The sequence below is a fragment of the Otolemur garnettii genome, unplaced genomic scaffold, assembly GCF_000181295.1.
Source record: "Otolemur garnettii isolate 467f Iridium unplaced genomic scaffold, OtoGar3 scaffold00021, whole genome shotgun sequence".
Classification (NCBI taxonomy): Eukaryota; Metazoa; Chordata; class Mammalia; order Primates; family Galagidae; genus Otolemur; species Otolemur garnettii.
Genome location: NW_003852416.1, coordinates 23985114 through 24004974, shown reverse-complemented (window position 1 = coordinate 24004974; position 19861 = coordinate 23985114). Strand labels below are relative to the sequence as shown.

The following is a 19861-nucleotide window of genomic DNA, read 5'->3' as shown; positions in this document are numbered from 1 at the left end:
TCGCTTGAGCCCAGGAGTTGGAGGTTGCTGTGAGCTGAGATGCCACCGCCCTCTACCCAGGGGGACAGCTTGAGGCTCTGTCTCAAAAAATAAAATAAAATAAAATAAAATAAAAATGCAAAAGAGGCAAAACAATAAAATTGTAAGTGGTCTACCTAGTTACCTAGTTTGCTCAGCTTCTGAGAAGCTGGCTAGATACAAAGATCACAGAACCACTGATGGAATGAGCCAGGGGCTCAAACTTGAATGTCTGCAAGATATGAAGGAGGCCCAGAGCAACAAGATGGTTGACCTGGGCCAAGATCATGAGCTCCTTAGACCTCTCAGCTTGCAAGCCTAATAAGTGCAACATTTCCATTCTACAGGTAAGAACCGAGGCCCAGAGAACATGGCACTTGTCCAAGGTAACAAAGCTATGAGACCAGGAATAGACCATCCAAGACTCTCCCCTCTGCATTCTGAATCCACAGCAGAATGGAGAGTCACATGGAGAGGGGACAGGTGGGAGGTGTTTTAGATTTGAAACCCTAAGGTGGTCCTTGTGGAGGGTATGTGACTGGCTGAAGGAGCCAGGGAGTTAGGATTGGACTGGACTAGAATGAGAAGATGCCCCTAAAAGTTGGCATTAAATATGTAACCGAGAAGTGCAGTTCACCACCATCCAAGAGGCAAGTTTTTCTATTGAGACTTAAGAGCACTGGTTAACTGTTGGTCTGTTCTAGACAGCTGTTCCCTAGGGAATTTCCAAGAGGGTGGACAAAGAGAGATGCTAACATTTTCCTCTGGGTCTTCCCTGCCATCGCCCTCTTCTGGCCATGTTTAGCATCAGTGTAGCCCAGGGAGAGGCCAAAGCTTTGGAAGGATTCAAGGATAGCTCCAGAGGATGCACATAGCTGGCTCAAACCACACTCCCAAGATCTTCTACCTTCCGAAAACCCTGGTGTCTATCCCATCCTGTCTTCGAATCATTACAGAATATGCATGCCCCTGGTTATCTTCCATTTTTGCCAAAAATACTAGAAAAATTGAAGCCCCATTAGGCAAGCTGGTCTCGAGGTTATCCTGCAGGGCTGAGACCAGGAGCTGGGAAGTTCTCACAGGAGATTTGTCTCTTTCACCTCTGGATTCACAGACCAGTACCCAACATACTGAAGGTGCTCGGTACATTCCTATGCAAACTGAATGCTTTCCCACTCCAGATCCAGAACTGTCCATACTGCCACCCAGAGGTCCCAGCTCATACCCAGGAGAGGGCAGGCTCTCACAGGTACAGATGGTGGTCAAGCCACTGCATTCTTCAGCCTTCCCCCCACCCCCAAATTTTCCAGCTTCAGGCCTTCTTTTAGGGCCAGTCCAGGCTACCATTCCAACAGTGCTCTGGAGATCCTCCTCCCTGGCCATGAGTTGGGCCCTATGAGGAACTGGGGCACCTCAGCCCAGCATATGACCTGCTGATATTCTCAAATTGCCCAGGAACCAACCTCTCTGCCCACCTTCCTAACTCAGATGCTCCACCAGGTACAGCAATAGGTAAATACTCCGCAGGAGTCTCCCTAGGGGAAGACCAGGACCCTTAAACGTGGGTTATCTCAAACCTGCACAAGATTCTCATGTCTCACAAATTCCCTTAGGTCCTCAGCCTCCTAGTAACCTGGTCTTCCCCAGACTTCACCTGGACTCTAACCCTCCCAACCATCACCTAGACCAGAGCTGCTGCAGTAACACTAACAGTAAAAACAGCTACAATTCCATAATTATTCCATTTGAGGGGAATTTTCCTATAAATCTTCTGAGTCCTCTTGTAATTACCATTCCCAATTTAGAGATGAGGAAACTGAAGCTGAAAGAGGTCGATTTACAGAGTGAAGGAATGGGGCCCTGGCCCACAACTCTTCCAGACCTGGTGGGCTCCTGGAAGGAGCACCCTGCTTTTCTGAGGGTGGAGACCCGGCTCTTTCCTCTTTCCGCCCATCCCTGCCGGCCCCAAGTGGAAAGGGGTGGACAATGCCTGAGATAAACACCACTACCTGCAGGCCGATGGCCAGCGGCAGGAAGGCTGAGCGGGCCTTGGAGGAGCGTGAGCACCCTTCCATCCCTGCTAGGAACTGCCCGAGAGCTATCCGCTCTGGAACACACGCTCCGGCCCCTTTGAGGCTAACCCCTCAGCGATTCCCGCTCAGAAGCCGCTCCCCTAGGCATCCACGAGCTGGCTGGTGGCGAGGGTAAAGGGGAGCTGCAGTGCCTGCAGGCAATTGCTCCCGAAAAGGTCCGCGCGTCCCGGGGCGCAGCTTCCTGGCGGGATTAGAGCACCTGCCGGCTTCCATCTCCGCCCGCCCGGGGCAACCCCCAGGGCAGGGCGACGCAGAGGGGACCACAGGGAATTTTAGGGCACCCGCAGATTCTCCTTGGGCGATCCCTTTCCTTTTGCCTGCTGTGAAGCTTTTCTTTTTAAAATCTCTTCTCAAGAGTAACCAGAAGACCTTGGGAAACTTTGTGCAAAACTTACAAACGCGGTGAAATCCGAGCCAGCAACCCCATCGGAGCGTGGGAGCGCCGCGCCCTGCCGGGCTCCTCCGCTCTAGCCCAGAGCGGCCGGCGGTGGCCGGTGCTGACCACCCGACTGTCAGGAGGTCCTGGCGACCTGAGCGCCTTCTCGGCCTCGGGCACTCGCCCCGAACCGCTTTGGGAATGCCATGGGGCGCCGCCACCCAGTGCGCGCCGCAAACCTGGAGCCAGGACGTCCTGGCCTCAGACTGGTATTTAAGCTATTCCTCGGGTCATTGTCTTCCAGGGAACCCGGGGGAACTCAGGGGAGAGGAGAGGAGACCCGCCCCACAGACAGCCCACCACTTCATTTGCATTTCAAAGGCAAACTTCTGCTGGACTTCCCCCGCGGCGGCACCTACCGGCTTTGCACGGGTCGTGGTAATACTCCAGCTGCTGCTCCGCGCCTTCTTCGCCTTCTTCGCCTTCCAGCGCCGAGTACTCCGAGGAGGCGTCCTGCCGCTCCCCGAGTCCTTCGGCGCCGCGGGGCAGGGGTAGCAGCAGCAGCAGCAACAGTGACACCAGAGCCCCGAGCGCAATCGCCCCGGGCATGGTGGCGCGGGGCCGGCCGGGGCAAGAGGGAGTTGCGCTCACGAAGCTCAGCTCGGTGGAAGGACGGTGCACAGGGTTGTGTCTGTGACGGCCGGGGACAGCGGTTATGCCCAGCTGCCAAGCATGGCTCGGGCGCTGAGTGAGTAGAGTGCGGCGCCCCCTGTCCTCGTCGAGGCACCCGGGAAAAGCTGGGCGGCCGAGGCTGCGGCTGCTGAGACTGTGGCGGTGGCAGCGGTGGTTGGAGCAGTGGCCGCTCCGCCCCTCTCCGCCAGGGCTGGACCAAACAGCCCTCGCCAGGGGCCCTAGGCAGCCAATCACTCGAGCGCCCGAGGCGCGGCCCCTCCTCTTCCCGGCACCTCCGCAACTTCGGAGGAAGGGGAGTGAGGTGAAGATGCTGAAGGCAGGGGCCAGGGCCCAGCGGCGCGCCCACCCAGCCACCGAGCCGAAGGTGCCCTTCTCCGGGAGCACCTTGGCCTGGAATGCCCAAGACCGCTGCTTCCAAAGATCAAGGCTGGACTTCCCGCCTGTTTTATTTTCACAACTCACTTTACAACTCCCGATGCCCACGTGTACGAAGGCAGGCAGCAGTGGCTAGAGCTGGCAGCACAGGACCAGAAGCCGTGAAGGGAGCGGTCTATGTCGCTACCCACTCGCTGCGTGCTTTCGGACAATCGTTTCTGTGAGAGATGAAGGGAATCGAATTGTCTCTCAGGTCCTTTTCCAAGCAGAAAACAATCCAGAATTACGGTTCTTTCAGCTCTCTCAGCATCTCCTCGTCCAGCCATAAAGGGCGCTTGCTGAGGCACCCACTTAACCTAACCTAGTGGCTAATATGTACAGAAGAAAATTTTAAAATGATAGAGTTCCCCTCTGGGTGACCCTATCCTTTAGTAATATAGTCTAAGATGCTTCATACAGGCAAAAAGACTGACAAATGTACGTGTTATTTGTGTTAAATTAGATGTTTTTAATAAATAAGCCACCATTACTGGATGAAATGAAAACTGAACAATTTCTGAAATCTGGCTATTTCTTGCCAATTAAATACACATGCCCAAATAATTTAGAGATCAAGAGCTATTTGAAATCCACTTCTATATTGCACATTAAATGTAAAAATTGTCAAAACTGAGCCACTCTGATTTACAGACATGAAAAGTATTACTGAGAGGCTTTTCAAAGATTTTTATGCAAGCAAAATTGCCCTAATCAAAAAGTATTACACACAAATATATCTATGTAGACTTTTTTAGTTATCATAGCCAGTAGTATCTGTTTTCATTTAAAGTACAAGCAGAAAAATGGACTGAACGTCCCTCTGGGATTTGAATATGATTTCACATACATTAATGGCAAAATAGTCAACAGAGAGCCCAAAGCTAATCTTTACACTGGACTCTGAATTTTTCGAATTATGGTCATCTCTCTTCTCACCTATTAACAAAGGAAACAAGAAAGATAACAAGTCCTTCAAACCACCAGGCTGAAGGTGCCCTTGTCCTAAACCACTAGAAGGGTGCTACTGCATATTTTGTTCTGACTTGTAGAAAGAAATGCAGAGGTGACCTTGCTTCATGCTGTTTTCATCAAAAATGGGCACATACAGGATGAAGTCAGATTGGGCAAGATATGGTTAGAAACTGTCAGGAGGAAGGAATTTAGGGGAATGAACACCACCAAATGGCAGGGAAGGCCAAGTGGCCATTAAATAGTCAATAGGTGTAGGAGGAGGTCAAACAGCATTTCTGCCTGAATGCTGGAAGGAGTCAAACCCAACGCCATAGTCCTCTGCATTCACCCCCGTGAAGGTCACCACCTGTCAGGAGAGAAGTCCACAGAGCCAACATCTGAAAGACCTAACAAACTTCTCTGACACTTCCAGGTCTCCAGATGGCACTAGACAAACAGCCAACTGGCTGCCTCATTAGTAGTGAATTCCTCTGTGTGCTTATATTGCCTCCATACCCACCTAGTGGGTAACTGCTGGCTCATCTCACCAACACCCTTTGTCCAAATATTTTGAAGACAGTGGAGCTGCCAGGTCAGCAAGCTGCACAGTTTTATGTCAGAGGCCAGTTTAGATGCTACTTTGGTATCAACCAACAAACAGCAACAAAATATTTGGATCTAAATAGAAAGGTCAGAAAGGAATGACTGAAAAGTGATGTTCAATAACTCCTCACCATTTCTGTAAGTTCCTGATTTCACTCACCATTTTAAAACTCTAATCTACATTCAGATAACTTCTCATTCCATTTGTACACCTAGGCCCAGGGTAACTGGGTTCTCGTGCAGCCACTCTTGGAGCTCTTCAAGTCTACCAAGTTTTATCCTCCTTAACTACTCACCTCAGCCACTTTCTCCTCACTTTGCCTTTCCAGGCCACTATGCATCATCATAATCTCCTCCAGTGCAAAAAACCGATCCTCCAGAATCAAACCCCTCCAGAATCAAACAGGCACTCTCACCAGCTAGCTCATTCCTTTGTTTACATTGCTGCCCACTGAGATGGTACTGAGTTGTTGGGAGAAAGTAATTAAAATTTTTTAATATTGCTGCAACTTTTAGCAGCTGCTGGAAACCCTTCCTCCCTCTCAAAACCTTTCATCCAAGCACCTCAGGTGGCATACCAGGCCCTCGTCCACCATCAGGCTTTTATCTTTCCAGCCTTGGCTCATACCACCTCCATATTATACCTCTGTTGCATTAAACATGTGTAGTCATCCTAGGGATGACTGGGGCATCTTGATAACCACATGGCTGGCATCCTCATGCCAGCATCTACTATACCAGCAACCACATCTGTGACACTTAGCTATTCAGGTCTGCCCTACCCTACTGTTCTAAAGTATAGGAGATCTCTCTCGACCCCAACTTGGAACCACCTTCCTCTAGACCAGGGGTCCTCAAACTTTTTAAACAGGGGGCCAGTTCACTATCCCTCAGATCACTGGAGGGCCGGACTGCGGGCCCCAGGATGAGTCTGCCTGCTAAGCAGGACAGGCAGCGGCGGCAAAAACACCTGGTGGGCCGGATAAATGTCCTATGTGGGCCATATGTGGCCTGCAGGCCATAGTTTGATGACGCCTACTCTCGACCCTTGCTTCCTTTAATTGACCTTTAAGTCTTACTATCCTAGTCATCCAGGGACGGGGAACCTGCAGCCTTCTGACCTTAAGATTGTTCTTTTTTAAGCACCAAAGGAGGCAAGAAAAGCATCATCTTTCTCTGCTGTGTCCCTTTTAATCAAAGGATTTATTCTACAAAATTTAGGTTCAGTCAAAAAGGCCAGATTTACAGACCTAGAAGGCCACAGGTTCTTCACATAACAACGGCCAATTAAAATGACTTAAATAAACTTCTCCCTACAACCATCTCCCTCATTTTCTTTTCACATGAAACTCCTGTCATGTTAAGCATACAACCTTTCAAAAGATAAATCATTTTAAATAATCAAATACTTATAAATACATTTGTAGACTACACTAACATTGATTCCACATGTCCCAACATAGGTTTGTTCCCCCTTTCCTAATGTTATATTGTAGATATTACATTTCATAAAATAGTTCACACTCTGAAATAAACAAGTTGGCTGCATTAACATTCTCTTCTACTCTTCATTTTCCAACTAGACAAAAAATGTTCATTGAAAGGATCAGAAGTAATTTCTACCAATTAAAACTATTTGGCTAACTGAAATTGCCAAGTTTAGGTGTAAACTTGGCAAAGGTAGCTACAAAGACTAGGAGGAATAAAGAACCAAGGCTGTTGATAAAAAAAATTTTTTAAATACTTACATGTGAAGATGAAAGAGTTAGAGCAATTAGCCACTGATTTCAATGTAACACAGTCAAAATATTCCTGTCCATCTGTACAAAACACTGATTTTCAATGTGACTTCTACATACTGTACCCCAGACAACAGGGCCCTAACTTTGATGACTTCTACATACTGTACCCTAGACAATAGAGCCCTAACTTTTAGCTTCAGGGCTAAAATTAAGAGCTCCTTCTACTGCCCTCCTTTATCTACAAAATGTGACTATCTACCAGTCTCACAGGATGGTTGTAAGGGAACGTATGTAAAACTGCTTGTAAAAAATAGTCTAAGTACTAGGCAAATGCAACGCATTATCAATCAGATGACAGGTGTAGGGAATGGTGGGGTTTGAGTGTAGGCATCAGATTTGTTATACAAGAAAAATTAAAAATCATTTTCAAAAAAGACAAACCTTGCTCATTATACCATTCTCTCAGGTTTTTGGTACATTAAAATACTTTTTTAAACATAAATTTGGGGGCAGGGGGAATCAAACCTTGTATTTGAAATCCTTCATTTCAGGGGTTACCAAAGGTTTGCCCCACTGACTGTTTGGGAAAAGTCACCCTGGAACACAGTCATGCTCATTAGTTTATGTCTGTTTACTATGGCTGCTTTTGAGCTGTTAACTATAGAGTTTTGACAAGAGACTGTATGGCCCTCGAAGTCTAAAATATTTACGAGCCCTTTACAGAAAATATTTGCAGACCTCTGCTTTATTTCAGCGTGGAGAGCCATCGGTAATCTCTTCATATGCATGCCAGTAATAATGGCTTATCCCTTAGGCTTGGTTTACCTACTTGAAAATGGAAAGAAAGCATCAAAGGAAATAATTTTAACTTTTTATTACTTTTTAAAAATCCAACTTCAGATAAGTTTACAGACAATTAGAACCTCAAGAGTATTTGATACATTATATACTGAATTTCTATTACTAAAAAGACAGTCGGAATAGGCCTACACAAACCAAGGGTGTAGACAAAATGGAAGTTAACCATCAAGCTGTAATTGTTTCCTTCCAATTCTGTGACTGCCTGCCTGTGCTCTGTGGGAATTTATAGATTCAGTTTGATACAAATGAAAAAGTCCAAGTAGAACTGCTTTTCCAAGAATGCTTTGTTGTCCTTCTAATAAAGTTGCATGTTATTTCTTCCTTGCCTTAAGCTCTTACGTACACTGTTTATAATTTTCAAATGACCTAAATTGATGAACCAGAGTAAATACACACTAGGCTATGTTATCAATTACTGGCAAGTCTAGTTCACCAATAGCTCAAAATAAGCAGATTTAACAAGTTTCTTTATTTCCATTCCCTAATAGCAAAATAAGAACTTAACTTTGTTTACTTTTATCTTTGCACATTTCTGTCTACTGCTACAGCAGGAATGTCAAATCAGATGTCTTTGAGGAAAAGGCAATAAGAACACTTTGTCTTACAAAATTTCAACAGGTGTATGTTAACTTTCTGATCTACCCTACCTGTAATCTAGTCTTATTTCTGTACGCATTCCAATCTTCTTAAGTTTTCACTTCTCTGATCTCTTCGACACCTTGATTGCTAAAATTTAGCTTCATGACTATATAATTTTGATGAAGATATAAAACATTAATGAATACTTGTGTTTTTATATGTCACTACTTCTATTTGTCATATGCTCCAATAAATCAACAGAGTGAAGCACTAAAACACACTGAAATCTAACCTTAAAACCCAGATAGAACTACAGGGTATAGATTACAAATAGGCCCCCCGCCACCGAATTCATATACCAAAGCCCTTCAGTATGTAGCTTTTCCTAAACAAATTACATTAATACACTTTCTCTTGTTCACATTTATAAATTCAGGAAGTGTTTAATAACATTTATTTGCAAGACATTTGGCATACCGTGGTGAGTAAACATTTAGGAAACAAAAGTTATATCAAAATGAATACAATTTGTAAATAAACTCTAAGAAAAGTGGCTGTTGAAAGAAGTGGAATTTACAAGAACCAACTTTATAATCTAGAGGTCCACCCACACTTAAGGAAAATACCTGAGCATAGCATTCACTAGGTTCAGATATCACCACAATATAATGAATTCTAAGAGTATGGGGTTTGATTTATGGGCAAACCCAGTATAATCTAGGAGCCCAACATGATACACTTAAGAATGCTTTACCATCCCTTTAACCATTATTTTACATTTCCACCTTACTCTACTCTAACTAGTAATGAAGTCAAACTTCAGGTCAGTAGAAGTATGCTGAAAGATATGCAGAGAAAGTTTATCCTCACTGTCTGGGACTGTTCAAAACATCAGTTAAGTTGAACAAATGATGTTAAACAAATGGAAGAGACACAGCATTAATGTGGTAAAAAGAAAAAAATCCCAGCCTTCAATTAACTTCAATAATATTCTGTTTTCTATTCTATAGCTAGATGCCAAGCCACGTGTGAATTACGTGTTCTTCAAGACACATAAACACATTTATTCAGCCCCTCTATAAAGTCATAAAACAATACAAGTCCTTTTCTACAGGACTTTTCAAGGTGATTTATATTCATTTTAGTGCTATTAATGTAATTGGAAATTAGAAAATTCTTTTTTACTGCAAATTCCAAAGAATTTCAAATAGAGCTCAATTTAATAGAATTGGTGCACCTAAAAGCAGTTAACCTACCCATTTTTTAAAACCCTCCATCTTACCTGCAAGATGCATAACACATAAAACAAATTTCAATTTATTAAAACAAAAGTGTACTGTTCAATTTATACTCCCATCAGACTATGTTGGTATGCTAAAAGTACTTTTCATGCAACTAAAAAGAAACATAAGCAATTAAATATTGAATTTTAGCTTTTTATAAGATCTTAAACGTAAGAGAGAAGGAAGAGAAAACATAAGAACAGATTATATTTAATATAAAATTTTGGCTTAAAGAGGAGGTTTACCTACAGCTTCTGATCAAGTTTCTATTATTCACATCAACCATACGTCAGTGGTAAGAAATCATACTTTTCGGTGTTTCTAGGACTTACATGCCACAATATAGGATGGGGAGTCCCTCAATTTATAGAAACATTTTGTAATGAAAATATATTACGTTAACTATTAATGGCATAAATTTCAAATAAAGGTTTAGAACAGCTGTTTTGAGTCCTTTCAAAAATACCAATATACAGCATTGTTTTAGGTGCTCATTTGCATAGCAAACTATTAAGCTTGAAACTCAATGATTCTAGAAAAACTTCACATTATGGTTAATTCCAGAAGGATGTAGTCAAAACTAAACTCACTTCTCTTAGGAAACTGTAACTTTTACTTGCTCATCCAATAGTAAGCTAACTACTTGTATCCCAGCCCCACTATACACGGTACACCAACCTGAACAGATTTTGTGCCACAATTTCATTCAAAGGGCTAATCATTCACTTTATGACCTTACGACCAATCTAGATGTAAGCAAGTTTGGGGATTTAAAGTGTGGGTCTCCTGTATTAGAAAAGCATAGTCCATTATATATTTTTTTAAATGGCCTTTAGTAATATTGCCGTTCAAATTGCAAACACATCTATTTCCACAAAACAATTTGGTCAGGAAATTTTATTTGAACATTCTAAAGCAATAATGCTTCAGATGTTACTTAAGTGTCCCAGACAGGATTAACAAAATTAAATGTTTCTAAATTACAAATTCAGCTCCTGTAGGAGTCTCAAAATGAAAAGAGAAGAAAACAACCCCCCTCCCAAAAGAAGTATGACACACACATTTTGAAGAAACCCCAATGTTTCATGCAATGGTAGGCAAGATGTAAAAAGCCACCCAAATCCACACATTTCTACACCAATCATCATCAGAAAAAAGTACTCCGTAGTCAATCTGTACATCCAAATGCATTTGGGAATCTACACCTACGTTACATTATTTAATGTTATATACAGTTATTACCCACCCCCCCCTGTTTTTAATAATTTCTTATTTAAAGCCTTCATTCAAACCCCAAAAATGTGTAAGACTAACTTGGGGGGAAAAAAAAGATAATCACTTTAGACATTCAGTTAAAATGTAATTTATCTAAATCTCAAAATGTTTAATAAAAACAAGTATCTTCTCCATTTAACACTTTGCTTTCTAACTGTACAGTAAATTGCATTGTAGAGAGTACGCCTCTATCTTCAGACTGTATCTTCTTTGGATGGAATTAAGATGTAACAGGATAGTTTCAAGATAAATAAATGGGAAGTTGGTCCAACTAAGATGACAGCAGATATATTACATGCAGGATTTAATATTTTTTAATTCTCTCTGTTAAAAAAAGGATGCAGTTGGATTGGGAAAAACAAAGTCAAAAAAGAACCCAGATTCAATATATAAAAATGTCCCACAATAGGTCGATGATGGCAGTAAAAATTAGAGAAAAAAAAAGTAATCTTTCTGGAACATCATTTTTCAATAATGTAGAAACTCTAAGTGCCAGGAAGATTCCTATTCATGTAATTTTAGCATCCAAGTTTCCCTCTATTTATTTTATTGGAACAAATGCTTTAAATAAACTATTTGTCCTCTTCACTGAAGAGAGCCGGTCTATTTCATCTTTAATGAGCTAGTTTTTGGGAAGATTAGCCATGTACTGTAGTAATGCCTACTGCATAAAATCCAAGCATTTGCTGTGAACAGTTGGAGAAAGCAGTCAGTAAGAACCTAGGATCAATGGAAATAGATGTTACTTTAAGCCATCCACGAAAAGAGAGACCCACAAAGTACCCAGTGTTAAAGCCCAAATCTCTTCTTGCGCTTTTTTTTCTATGCAAGTTCCACCCCTTTGAAAAAGAAATTGATCCGAAGTTCCATGTTTTCTTGGGTCTCTAGTCAATTTTCACATTAGTATAGATTTTTCGGACAAAGGCACTTGTTCCCATGTAACCAATCGCTCCTGCAAAAATAAAATAAGATATTTTGAAACAAAAACATACAGAGCAGTGTCCATAATTTATAAACACAAAATGATCTCTGCTTGGGAAGTTATTCTTTTCAAGATGCTGTTATGTTAGCATTGTCCGTGAACTTACTAAAACTGCGTCATTTACTTTGCAAATCACCTGTTACCGTCATACACCAACTCTAACCTAATGTAATTTTTTAGAATCAAGTAACAATTATCTGTTGTATAATCAGTAACAAGGGAATTAAAATACATTTTGTATAAAACAAAAATAATTTGATAATAGCAAAAAAATATGTTAAATGAAAAAAACAATGTCTTCTTTCATTTGAGCATCTATTTTTCTGCATCATTACAGCAATATCAATGTATGTTCCCAAAACCTAATGGATAACATGGGGAACTCTCTTAGGAAAGGACAGAGAACCATGGCCCAACAGCATTTGAAGTTCTAGAGAAGAAGCATTTTCTGATGGTTTCTTTTATATGTTTAAGTTACAGATGCTGTGTGGTTTAAAGAAAGGATGACATATTTGAGGGAACAGAGAGAAGAGACAAAAAATACAGGTAAGCAGATCACACATTCTGAAACATTTTTAAATAAAGGTCAAATGGGGCTCCAAATGCCAGAAAGCAGAGTATTTGTTTGTTTTGTTAAATGAAATATCTACTTTTTGAGTCTAAAAGAGTACCTGGCAACATGGTAAGAAGCTCAATAAATATTAGTTTAATGAATGAATGAACTGGATAGTTCTTTTTTTTTTTTTTTTTTTTTTGAGACAGAGCCTCAAGCTATCCCCCCTGGGTAGAGTGCCATGGCATCACGCTCACAGCAACCTCCAACTCCTGGGCTCAAGGGAGTCTCCTGCCTCAGCCTCCCAAGTAGCTGGGACTACAGGCGCCCGCCACAACGCCTGGCCATTTTTTGGTTGCAGCCATCATTGTTGCTTGACGGGCCCGGGTTGGGGATTCGAACCCGCCACCTTAGGTGTATGTGGCTGGCGCCTTAGCCGCTTGAGCCACAGGCGCCGAGCCAGGATAGTTCTTTACTGCAAATACTAAGGGCTCTTTAAAACAAGACAACTGGTCATTAAACTATCAAAAGAAAATTCTCCATTGGACTTAGGACTTTACCATATAGCCCAATATTATTTAAAGTTTAAAAGTAACTCTTCCATAAGTTAATGATGGTATACACACACACACACAGAGAGATAAACACAGATGTGTGCCTAACTGGTCACCTTTGAATCAACTTTTATTCACCCAATTGGGTGAATACCCAGTGATTGGGTGATACAAGCATGTATCTTGCCTTTTGTATGTATGAACTGTACCTCAAGGTAACCAAATGGTTGATGAAAGGACAGTTCTCCTTATAGAAGTATCCCAGCTAATAAATGTAAAAGATCAACAGAATAATACAACCACTAATGAACTGGGTAATAATCATCAATGTCTGTTGACGTCACAAAGAAAGAGAAATAAAAATTATATGCCCCTTGGTAAATTTACAAATGACTTGTTAAGTTTTCTTGAACCAGTATTATTAGGTATGATGAAGCCTACAGATCTACAACTGCCACTTTACAGGAAATATGGAGTAGAGGGAGGCACATGGAGAAACAGTAAGTGACACCTCATGGACAGTATCAGTCAAATCCTGAGTGTGGAAAACTCTAGAGGAATTCTTTTTTCTACGTTTTTAAAATAAATTATAAGGGCAAAGAGAGAGAACACCTATAGATTAGAAGAGCCTTAAGAGACATTTTAACCAAGTAATGCAAGAACCTTATCTAATCTGGATGCAAATCAACCATATCAAAAGAGTTACAGGTGAGATAAATTTGAATATAAATTGTGTATCTCATCATTTTAAGGAATTATATTTTAGATACATATATATAAATGAAATGACGTAAGGTCTGAGATTCATGTCAGAATAAAAGGGGGTTAGGTGAGGATATAAATAACAAAAGAAAACACTGGCCACGAGTTGATAAACTAATGGTAACTATCCAGTACATGGTACTCACTATATATATATTACTTTCCCTACTTTTCTATATATTGCAAAATTTCCCATTATTAAATATTAAAAATACCAAACCCCTCACCAAAATGACAAACCTATTTCTACTTATTTTTATAATGACTAGATACTTCTTTTATAATATGAAATAATGATATTGCACTTTAAAATACTGATAATGTATTCTGAAATCATTATAAAGTGATTCTTTACAGGGTAGGAGAAAAATCATTCAATTTTGTAAAAATAAACCTGGATCCTTAGAACATAAAAATATCTATAAAATTTTAATTAGCACCAAAAATTTAACTGGCATAACATAACACTCTCCAATAACTACATCCAATTTCCCAGATCTACAAAACACTGTTCCCCTTTGAGCAGAGATGTGCTTAAAATCAAAATAGTATCAATCTAGAGAGTAATTTTTCCTAACCTTATGAGTACCTCAAGAATAAACTTATAAAAATACACCTTTATAAAAATAGGATACTGAATATGCTCTCTAGAAAAGTAAATATCTTAGGAATAATAGAAATACATTTTTAATGTCCTTAATACAAAAATGCTATGCTCATAATATCCCACCTTAACAGTCATTTCTCTTTTCTACATTCCAAAAAAAAAAAAAAAATCAACAAATATTTTTCTTTTAATTACCAACTTAAGCATTTTCACAACATAAAATGATGAGTATATATAATTTTTCTGTTATAATATTTTAATAAGTTCTAGTCTGAACAGTTTCTCCCCCCTTAAAAATATGAAGCACTAAAGGCATATAAGCCATTAAAGAATAAATGCTGGGGCACTGCCAGAACAGCAGGGAACTGTAAAGGTGCCAAGATTTTCAGGCAGCGAGATGAAATTTCAACAGGAAAAGCACTCAAAAAATTTAGCTGGATTCATTTCATCATCTTTGTAAATGTCAAGATGTTACCTCTCTAGGTCTTACTAAGATCACATATAAGAAAAAGTTAGGTCAAGAAAAAAAAAATTTAACTCTTGGCTTAATCACATAATTCTATACCTCACTGAATGCTGGTGATAATCCAGAAAAATCTCAGATTAATAAAGGGGAGCCCAGTGAGCCATGTTCTGAAAAAAGGATGGTTAATAATACCAAAGGAACCTTTTGAATGCCTAAGAACAGGGACAATTCCACACGACACAATTTAGTTTTAACACTCAGGCCCTAGTCATCTTTCCCTTAAAGTTGGTTTGGTTAATTAATTTATCACAGAAAATGGCTACCACAACAGCTATAAATAAAACCTGTGAGTATAATATAGATAACTGTCTTCCCTCATAGCTTGTGGAATGAGTTTCACTATAGTCAACCTCATTTGTGTGTGTGCACTAATGATCACACACATGGCATATGTTAACTAAACAAACACCTTTGCTGGAGAAACAAACTAATCTTGGCACCCCAAAGGTAGTATCTTCAGATGTTGAACCAGGACCAGCTTTCAACAAGATTATTGTATTTTCTTTATTCCACTGCCTGGCCTGTAGCTAAAGGTAGAATGATTGACAGATAGACAGACAGATAGATAGATAGATAGGCAGACAAATAGCCAATGGCAAATAATAGGAAAAAGCATGAATTATCCACTTTCTGGAAATGTTTTCACAGTGGTCAGTCCTTCTGTTTTCCATTATTACTATGAAGTAACAAAGAAATCACTCTCATTTATTGAGTAGAACACTGACTTTTTTAAAAAAGTGAAGTATTTGTATGAGTTTCCCCTAAGGCTATAGTCCTCCACCCCCATGCTCAGACTGGTACTGGTCTGTGGTCTGTTAAGAACCGCACTACACAGCAGGAGGTGAGCAATGGGCAAGCCAGCAAAGCTTCATCTGTCTTTACAGCCAGTCCCAATCAACTACATCACTGCCTGAGCTCTGCCTCCTATCACATCAGAAGTGGAATTAGAAGGCAGTGCCTATAGCTCAGTGGGTAGGGTGCTAGCCACATATACCCAGGCTGGCAGGTTCAAACCTGGCCTGGGCCAGCTAAACAGCAATGACAACTGCAACAAAAAATGGGTGGGGCAGCACCTATGGCTCAAAGGAATAGGGCACTGGTCCCACATGCTGGGGGTGGTAGGTTCAAACCCAGCCCTGGCCAAAAACTGCAAAAAAAAAAAAAAAAAAGAAAAAATAGCTGGGCATTGTGGCAGGCACCTGTAGTCCCAGCCATTTGGGAGGCTGAGGCAAGAGAATCACTTAAGCCCAAGAGTTTGAGGTTGCTGTGAGCTGTGACATCATAGCACTCTACTGAGGGCGACATAGTGAGACTCTACTGCCCCCCCAAAAATGGAATTAGATTCTCATAGGAGAGCGAACCCCACTGTATGTAAACTGCAGGAGGATCAAGGTTGTATGCTCCTTATAAAAACTAATCCCTCGCTCCCCTCTTACCCTATGGAAAAATTGTCTTCCAGAAACCTGTTCCTGGTGCGAAGAAAGGTTGGGGACTGCTGCCTTAAGGTACCTCTGCCTGAACTTAGTGTCATGAATTGCTCTAAGGTGAAAATACAAGGTACAGAAATCCACAAGAGACTATGAAGAAACAAAGACCCAATCCCGCAGCAGTAGAAACCCAAGCACTTTCAGCCCTCATCAGTAACAGCTGCAGCCAGCCTCACGGAGCATCTACATTGACCTAATGTTGATCCACATTTAATCACTGAATCTTCTTCACAACCCTGTGAGGTAGGCATTCTCTATTTTGAAAGTTGAGGGGGAAAGGTTAAATTTGGCCAGAGTAACATGGCTGTTGGGCGGGGATGCCAGGATTCACACTAAGGACAGACTGACCCCAGAAGTCCCTGCCCTTTTCATTCTTCACCACGTCTCTCCCATGTAACTGGCTCTCTCTTACCATCTAACAATAGTATTGGCACTACACTAGGTACTTTACATACCCAATGGTACTTCTTCTCAATTACTCTGAACGATATGCCAATGTTACAAATGAGAATGACACTTAGGTTAATGTGACTTATCACAGCCACAAAATAGGTGAGTAGCAGTATAAAGTAAGGTTTTGTTGTTGTTTTTTTCCCTCCTGAGACAGGGTCTCACTCTGTCACCTAAGCTAGAGTGCAGTGAGTGGTAACATCATAACTCAATGCAAGCTCAAAGTCCTGGGTTCAAGCAATTGTTTCGCCTCAGCATCCTAAGTAATTGAGACTATAGGTGCACACCATTCCACTCAGCATTTTCTTTTCTTTTCTTTCTTTCCCTTCTTTTTTTTAGCGGAGAAGGTGTCTTGCTCTTACTCAGGCTCGTCTCAAACTCCTGACCTCAAGCAATCCTCCCGCCTTGGCCTCCTGAAGTGCTAAGATTACAGGCACGAGCCACCGCACTTGGGACAATATGGAGATTTAACACTTTAGGGCAACAGTGTTTTATTAGGTCAAAATAAGTCAAGAGATGTGTGAGTTATATATGCTTGATGAGGTGCTGGGCTCAAAACCAGTGTAAGTACAACTCACATGGCAGTTAATGTATTAATCAGTGCTTACAGTCTCTCACCTCCACGCCATTTACCACTTTCCATGCCATTTCCAAAAGTTGTCTTATTTTCTGGCTATTCCACACATCTTGTGTTCTATCATATGGTGATAACCACTACCCCTTCTTTTTTTTTTTAATTAAAGATATGGTCTCTGGGTAGTGCCTGTGGCTCAGTGAGTAGAGCACCAGGCCCATATACTGAAGGTGGTGGGTTCGAACCCAGCCTGGCCAAACTGCAACAAAAAATAGCCAAGCATTGTGGCAGGCCCCTGTAGTCCCAGCTACTCGGGAGGCTGAGACAAGAGAATCGCCTAAGCCCAAGAGCTGGAGGTTGCTGTGAGCAGTGATGCCATGGAACTCTACCAAAGACAACAAAGCGAGACTCTGTCTCTAAAAAATAAATAAATAAATAGAGACATAGTCTCACTCAGTCACCAAGGAGCTGAGTGCCATAGCCTTACAACTCACAGCAGTCTCAAACTCTGGGGCTCAAGCAATTCTCTTGCCTCAGCCTCCCAAGTAGCTGGGACTACAGGCTTCTGCCACAACACCCAGCTATTTTTAAATACGGGGTCTCACTTTTGCTCAGGCTGGTCTCAAACTCCTGAGTTCAGGCAATCCGCCTGCCATGGCCTCCCAGAGTCCTAGGATTACAGGCATGAGCCACCACACCCAGACCCACTTCCTTTTCCTTTTAACAAAAGATTGAGATAGACCCATGAAACAGTGGTATTATCTCCATTTTACAAAGGCTTGGAGATCTTAGGGAACTGGATCAAGGCACAAAGCACACACATGAAACAGCCAGAACTTAAGCCCAGGTGGCAGGTACCCAAGTGGGTACTAAGAACCAATCAACTGTGCTATCTCCTGGATACTGGCACCTTCGTGAAGAGTACAAAAATCTTTCAAACAGAAATCATTCAGCAACACCTGAACGTGCCTACATCATGAACCTACGCTTTATTTTAAAAAGGCCAACTCTCAACATGATTGAGGAACTAACTGTGGTACAGAATTCTGTACTATACAGAATCATTAGAATTTCTATAAAAAAGAAATCAATGTGCTCCTTTTGGAAGCGCATACAGAAAAATGAAATGATACAGAGAAGATTAGCATGGCCCTGCACAAGGGTGACATGCAAATTTGTAAAGCATTTGACTAAAAAAAAATTAGAGGAAATTAATGAGGTGATTTAAGTTAGGTTTGGAGGAAGAAACAATACACTCTTGGATTTATTTTGAGATATTCCTGATCAAACAACAGAATGGAATTTCTTAATTTCCAATTACTCTATTTTTTGGATTCTAAGAAACTTAGATTTATTCAGTAATATCCAAAGAATTTTAAAACTTACCACACATTATCCCCAAGGCTGTGCTAAATACCGCCATATATCCAAAGTAAAATGATGTTTGAAATAAGCCATACATCCTGAAATAAAACAAAACTACATATAGTATATCCACTTTTACTTTCCATATTAAGGCCTTAAATTTTAGTATTTAAAGGACAAATTTGGTAAAGTGAGAAAATGTCACCACTTACTTTGTTTTGAAAAAATAGTAGTAAAAGGAATACATGTAAACATAGATTGCAGTTGATGCAGCAGAGAGAAAACTTGTCCATTGCCTGAGGGAAAGAAAGGATAATTTCTTTGAATGCATGGCATTGAAAGATTTTAAAGCAAAAAAATTTATAAAAACATCTTTTTAAATTCTGCATATTTAAAAAAAAAGGCTTATATATGGCACTTAAACGTACCAAAAAAGAGAGAGCTTAAGAATTGGAAGGTAGCTTAAGAGCTGAATTCTGACCTTAAATAAACTCTTTCCTTTTTCAGATCTAAGCCTCCTGTTTAAAATGGAGTAATGCTTTGTAAAAATATTTCCATATTAAGCAATTTGTAAAAATTTTTCTAACATAGTACCCCTCATTAATATAAAAAAACTGGCTACAATTTTTCCTCTAAAATCTTCACCATTTTTACCACTGGGGGGGGGGGAATCCTTCTACTATCTTAAGGAGCAAAATTTCTTTTTATTTTATACAGATCTTTTACTCCTTGACAGATTTCAAAGCACATCGTATTTTAAAATACTATGGACGCCAAAGTTCCTTCCCCCAAATGGGTACTTACCACCTATAATCCTCTGCGTTTAGTAGGAAATATGTGCACACAATGGTCACGCAGACAGTCACGATGCACAGGATCACAAGCACCAGCATCATGAAGCCATAGACGTAATAGATCTTATACGCCCAAAAAGATGTGAAGATAAAATACCTACACAAAAGGCAACAAAAGCAGAGATGTCCAGTCATCACCCGTGAAGCTCACTCTGCCCCTCTTACACCTTACTTCTCACTTTTGCCTCACTTGAACCTCAATTTTTTTCTCTTAGGTAACTTCCAACAGTTTCCCTTACCCTTTCTTATCTATTAAATC

At 40.9% G+C, this 19861-nt stretch overlaps 2 protein-coding genes and 1 non-coding gene across 3 annotated transcripts in view; 1 reads left to right on the top strand and 2 right to left on the bottom strand.

Moving 5' to 3' along the window:
- Positions 1-3275, bottom strand: part of TLL2 (tolloid like 2) — a 134407-nt gene extending 131132 nt beyond the window's left edge. The window contains exon 1 of the mRNA XM_003787305.2: positions 2907-3275. Within this exon, the coding sequence (XP_003787353.1) occupies positions 2907-3096 (190 nt within the window). The 5' untranslated portion in view covers positions 3097-3275. The remainder of the gene's footprint in view (positions 1-2906) is intronic.
- Positions 3276-9269: 5994 nt separating this feature from the next.
- The window catches only part of TM9SF3 (transmembrane 9 superfamily member 3), a 68140-nt gene continuing 57548 nt past the window's right edge, over positions 9270-19861 (bottom strand). Inside the window, exons 12-15 of the mRNA XM_023511777.1 lie at positions 19553-19699; positions 18961-19044; positions 18770-18846; positions 9270-11840 (exon numbers count right to left, since the gene is read on the bottom strand). Coding sequence (XP_023367545.1) covers positions 11773-11840; positions 18770-18846; positions 18961-19044; positions 19553-19699 — 376 coding nt within the window. The 3' untranslated portion in view covers positions 9270-11772. The remainder of the gene's footprint in view (positions 11841-18769; positions 18847-18960; positions 19045-19552; positions 19700-19861) is intronic.
- Positions 18476-18580, top strand: LOC111724330. The gene has a single exon (XR_002772645.1). It is a non-coding gene; the product is annotated as a U6 spliceosomal RNA (small nuclear RNA).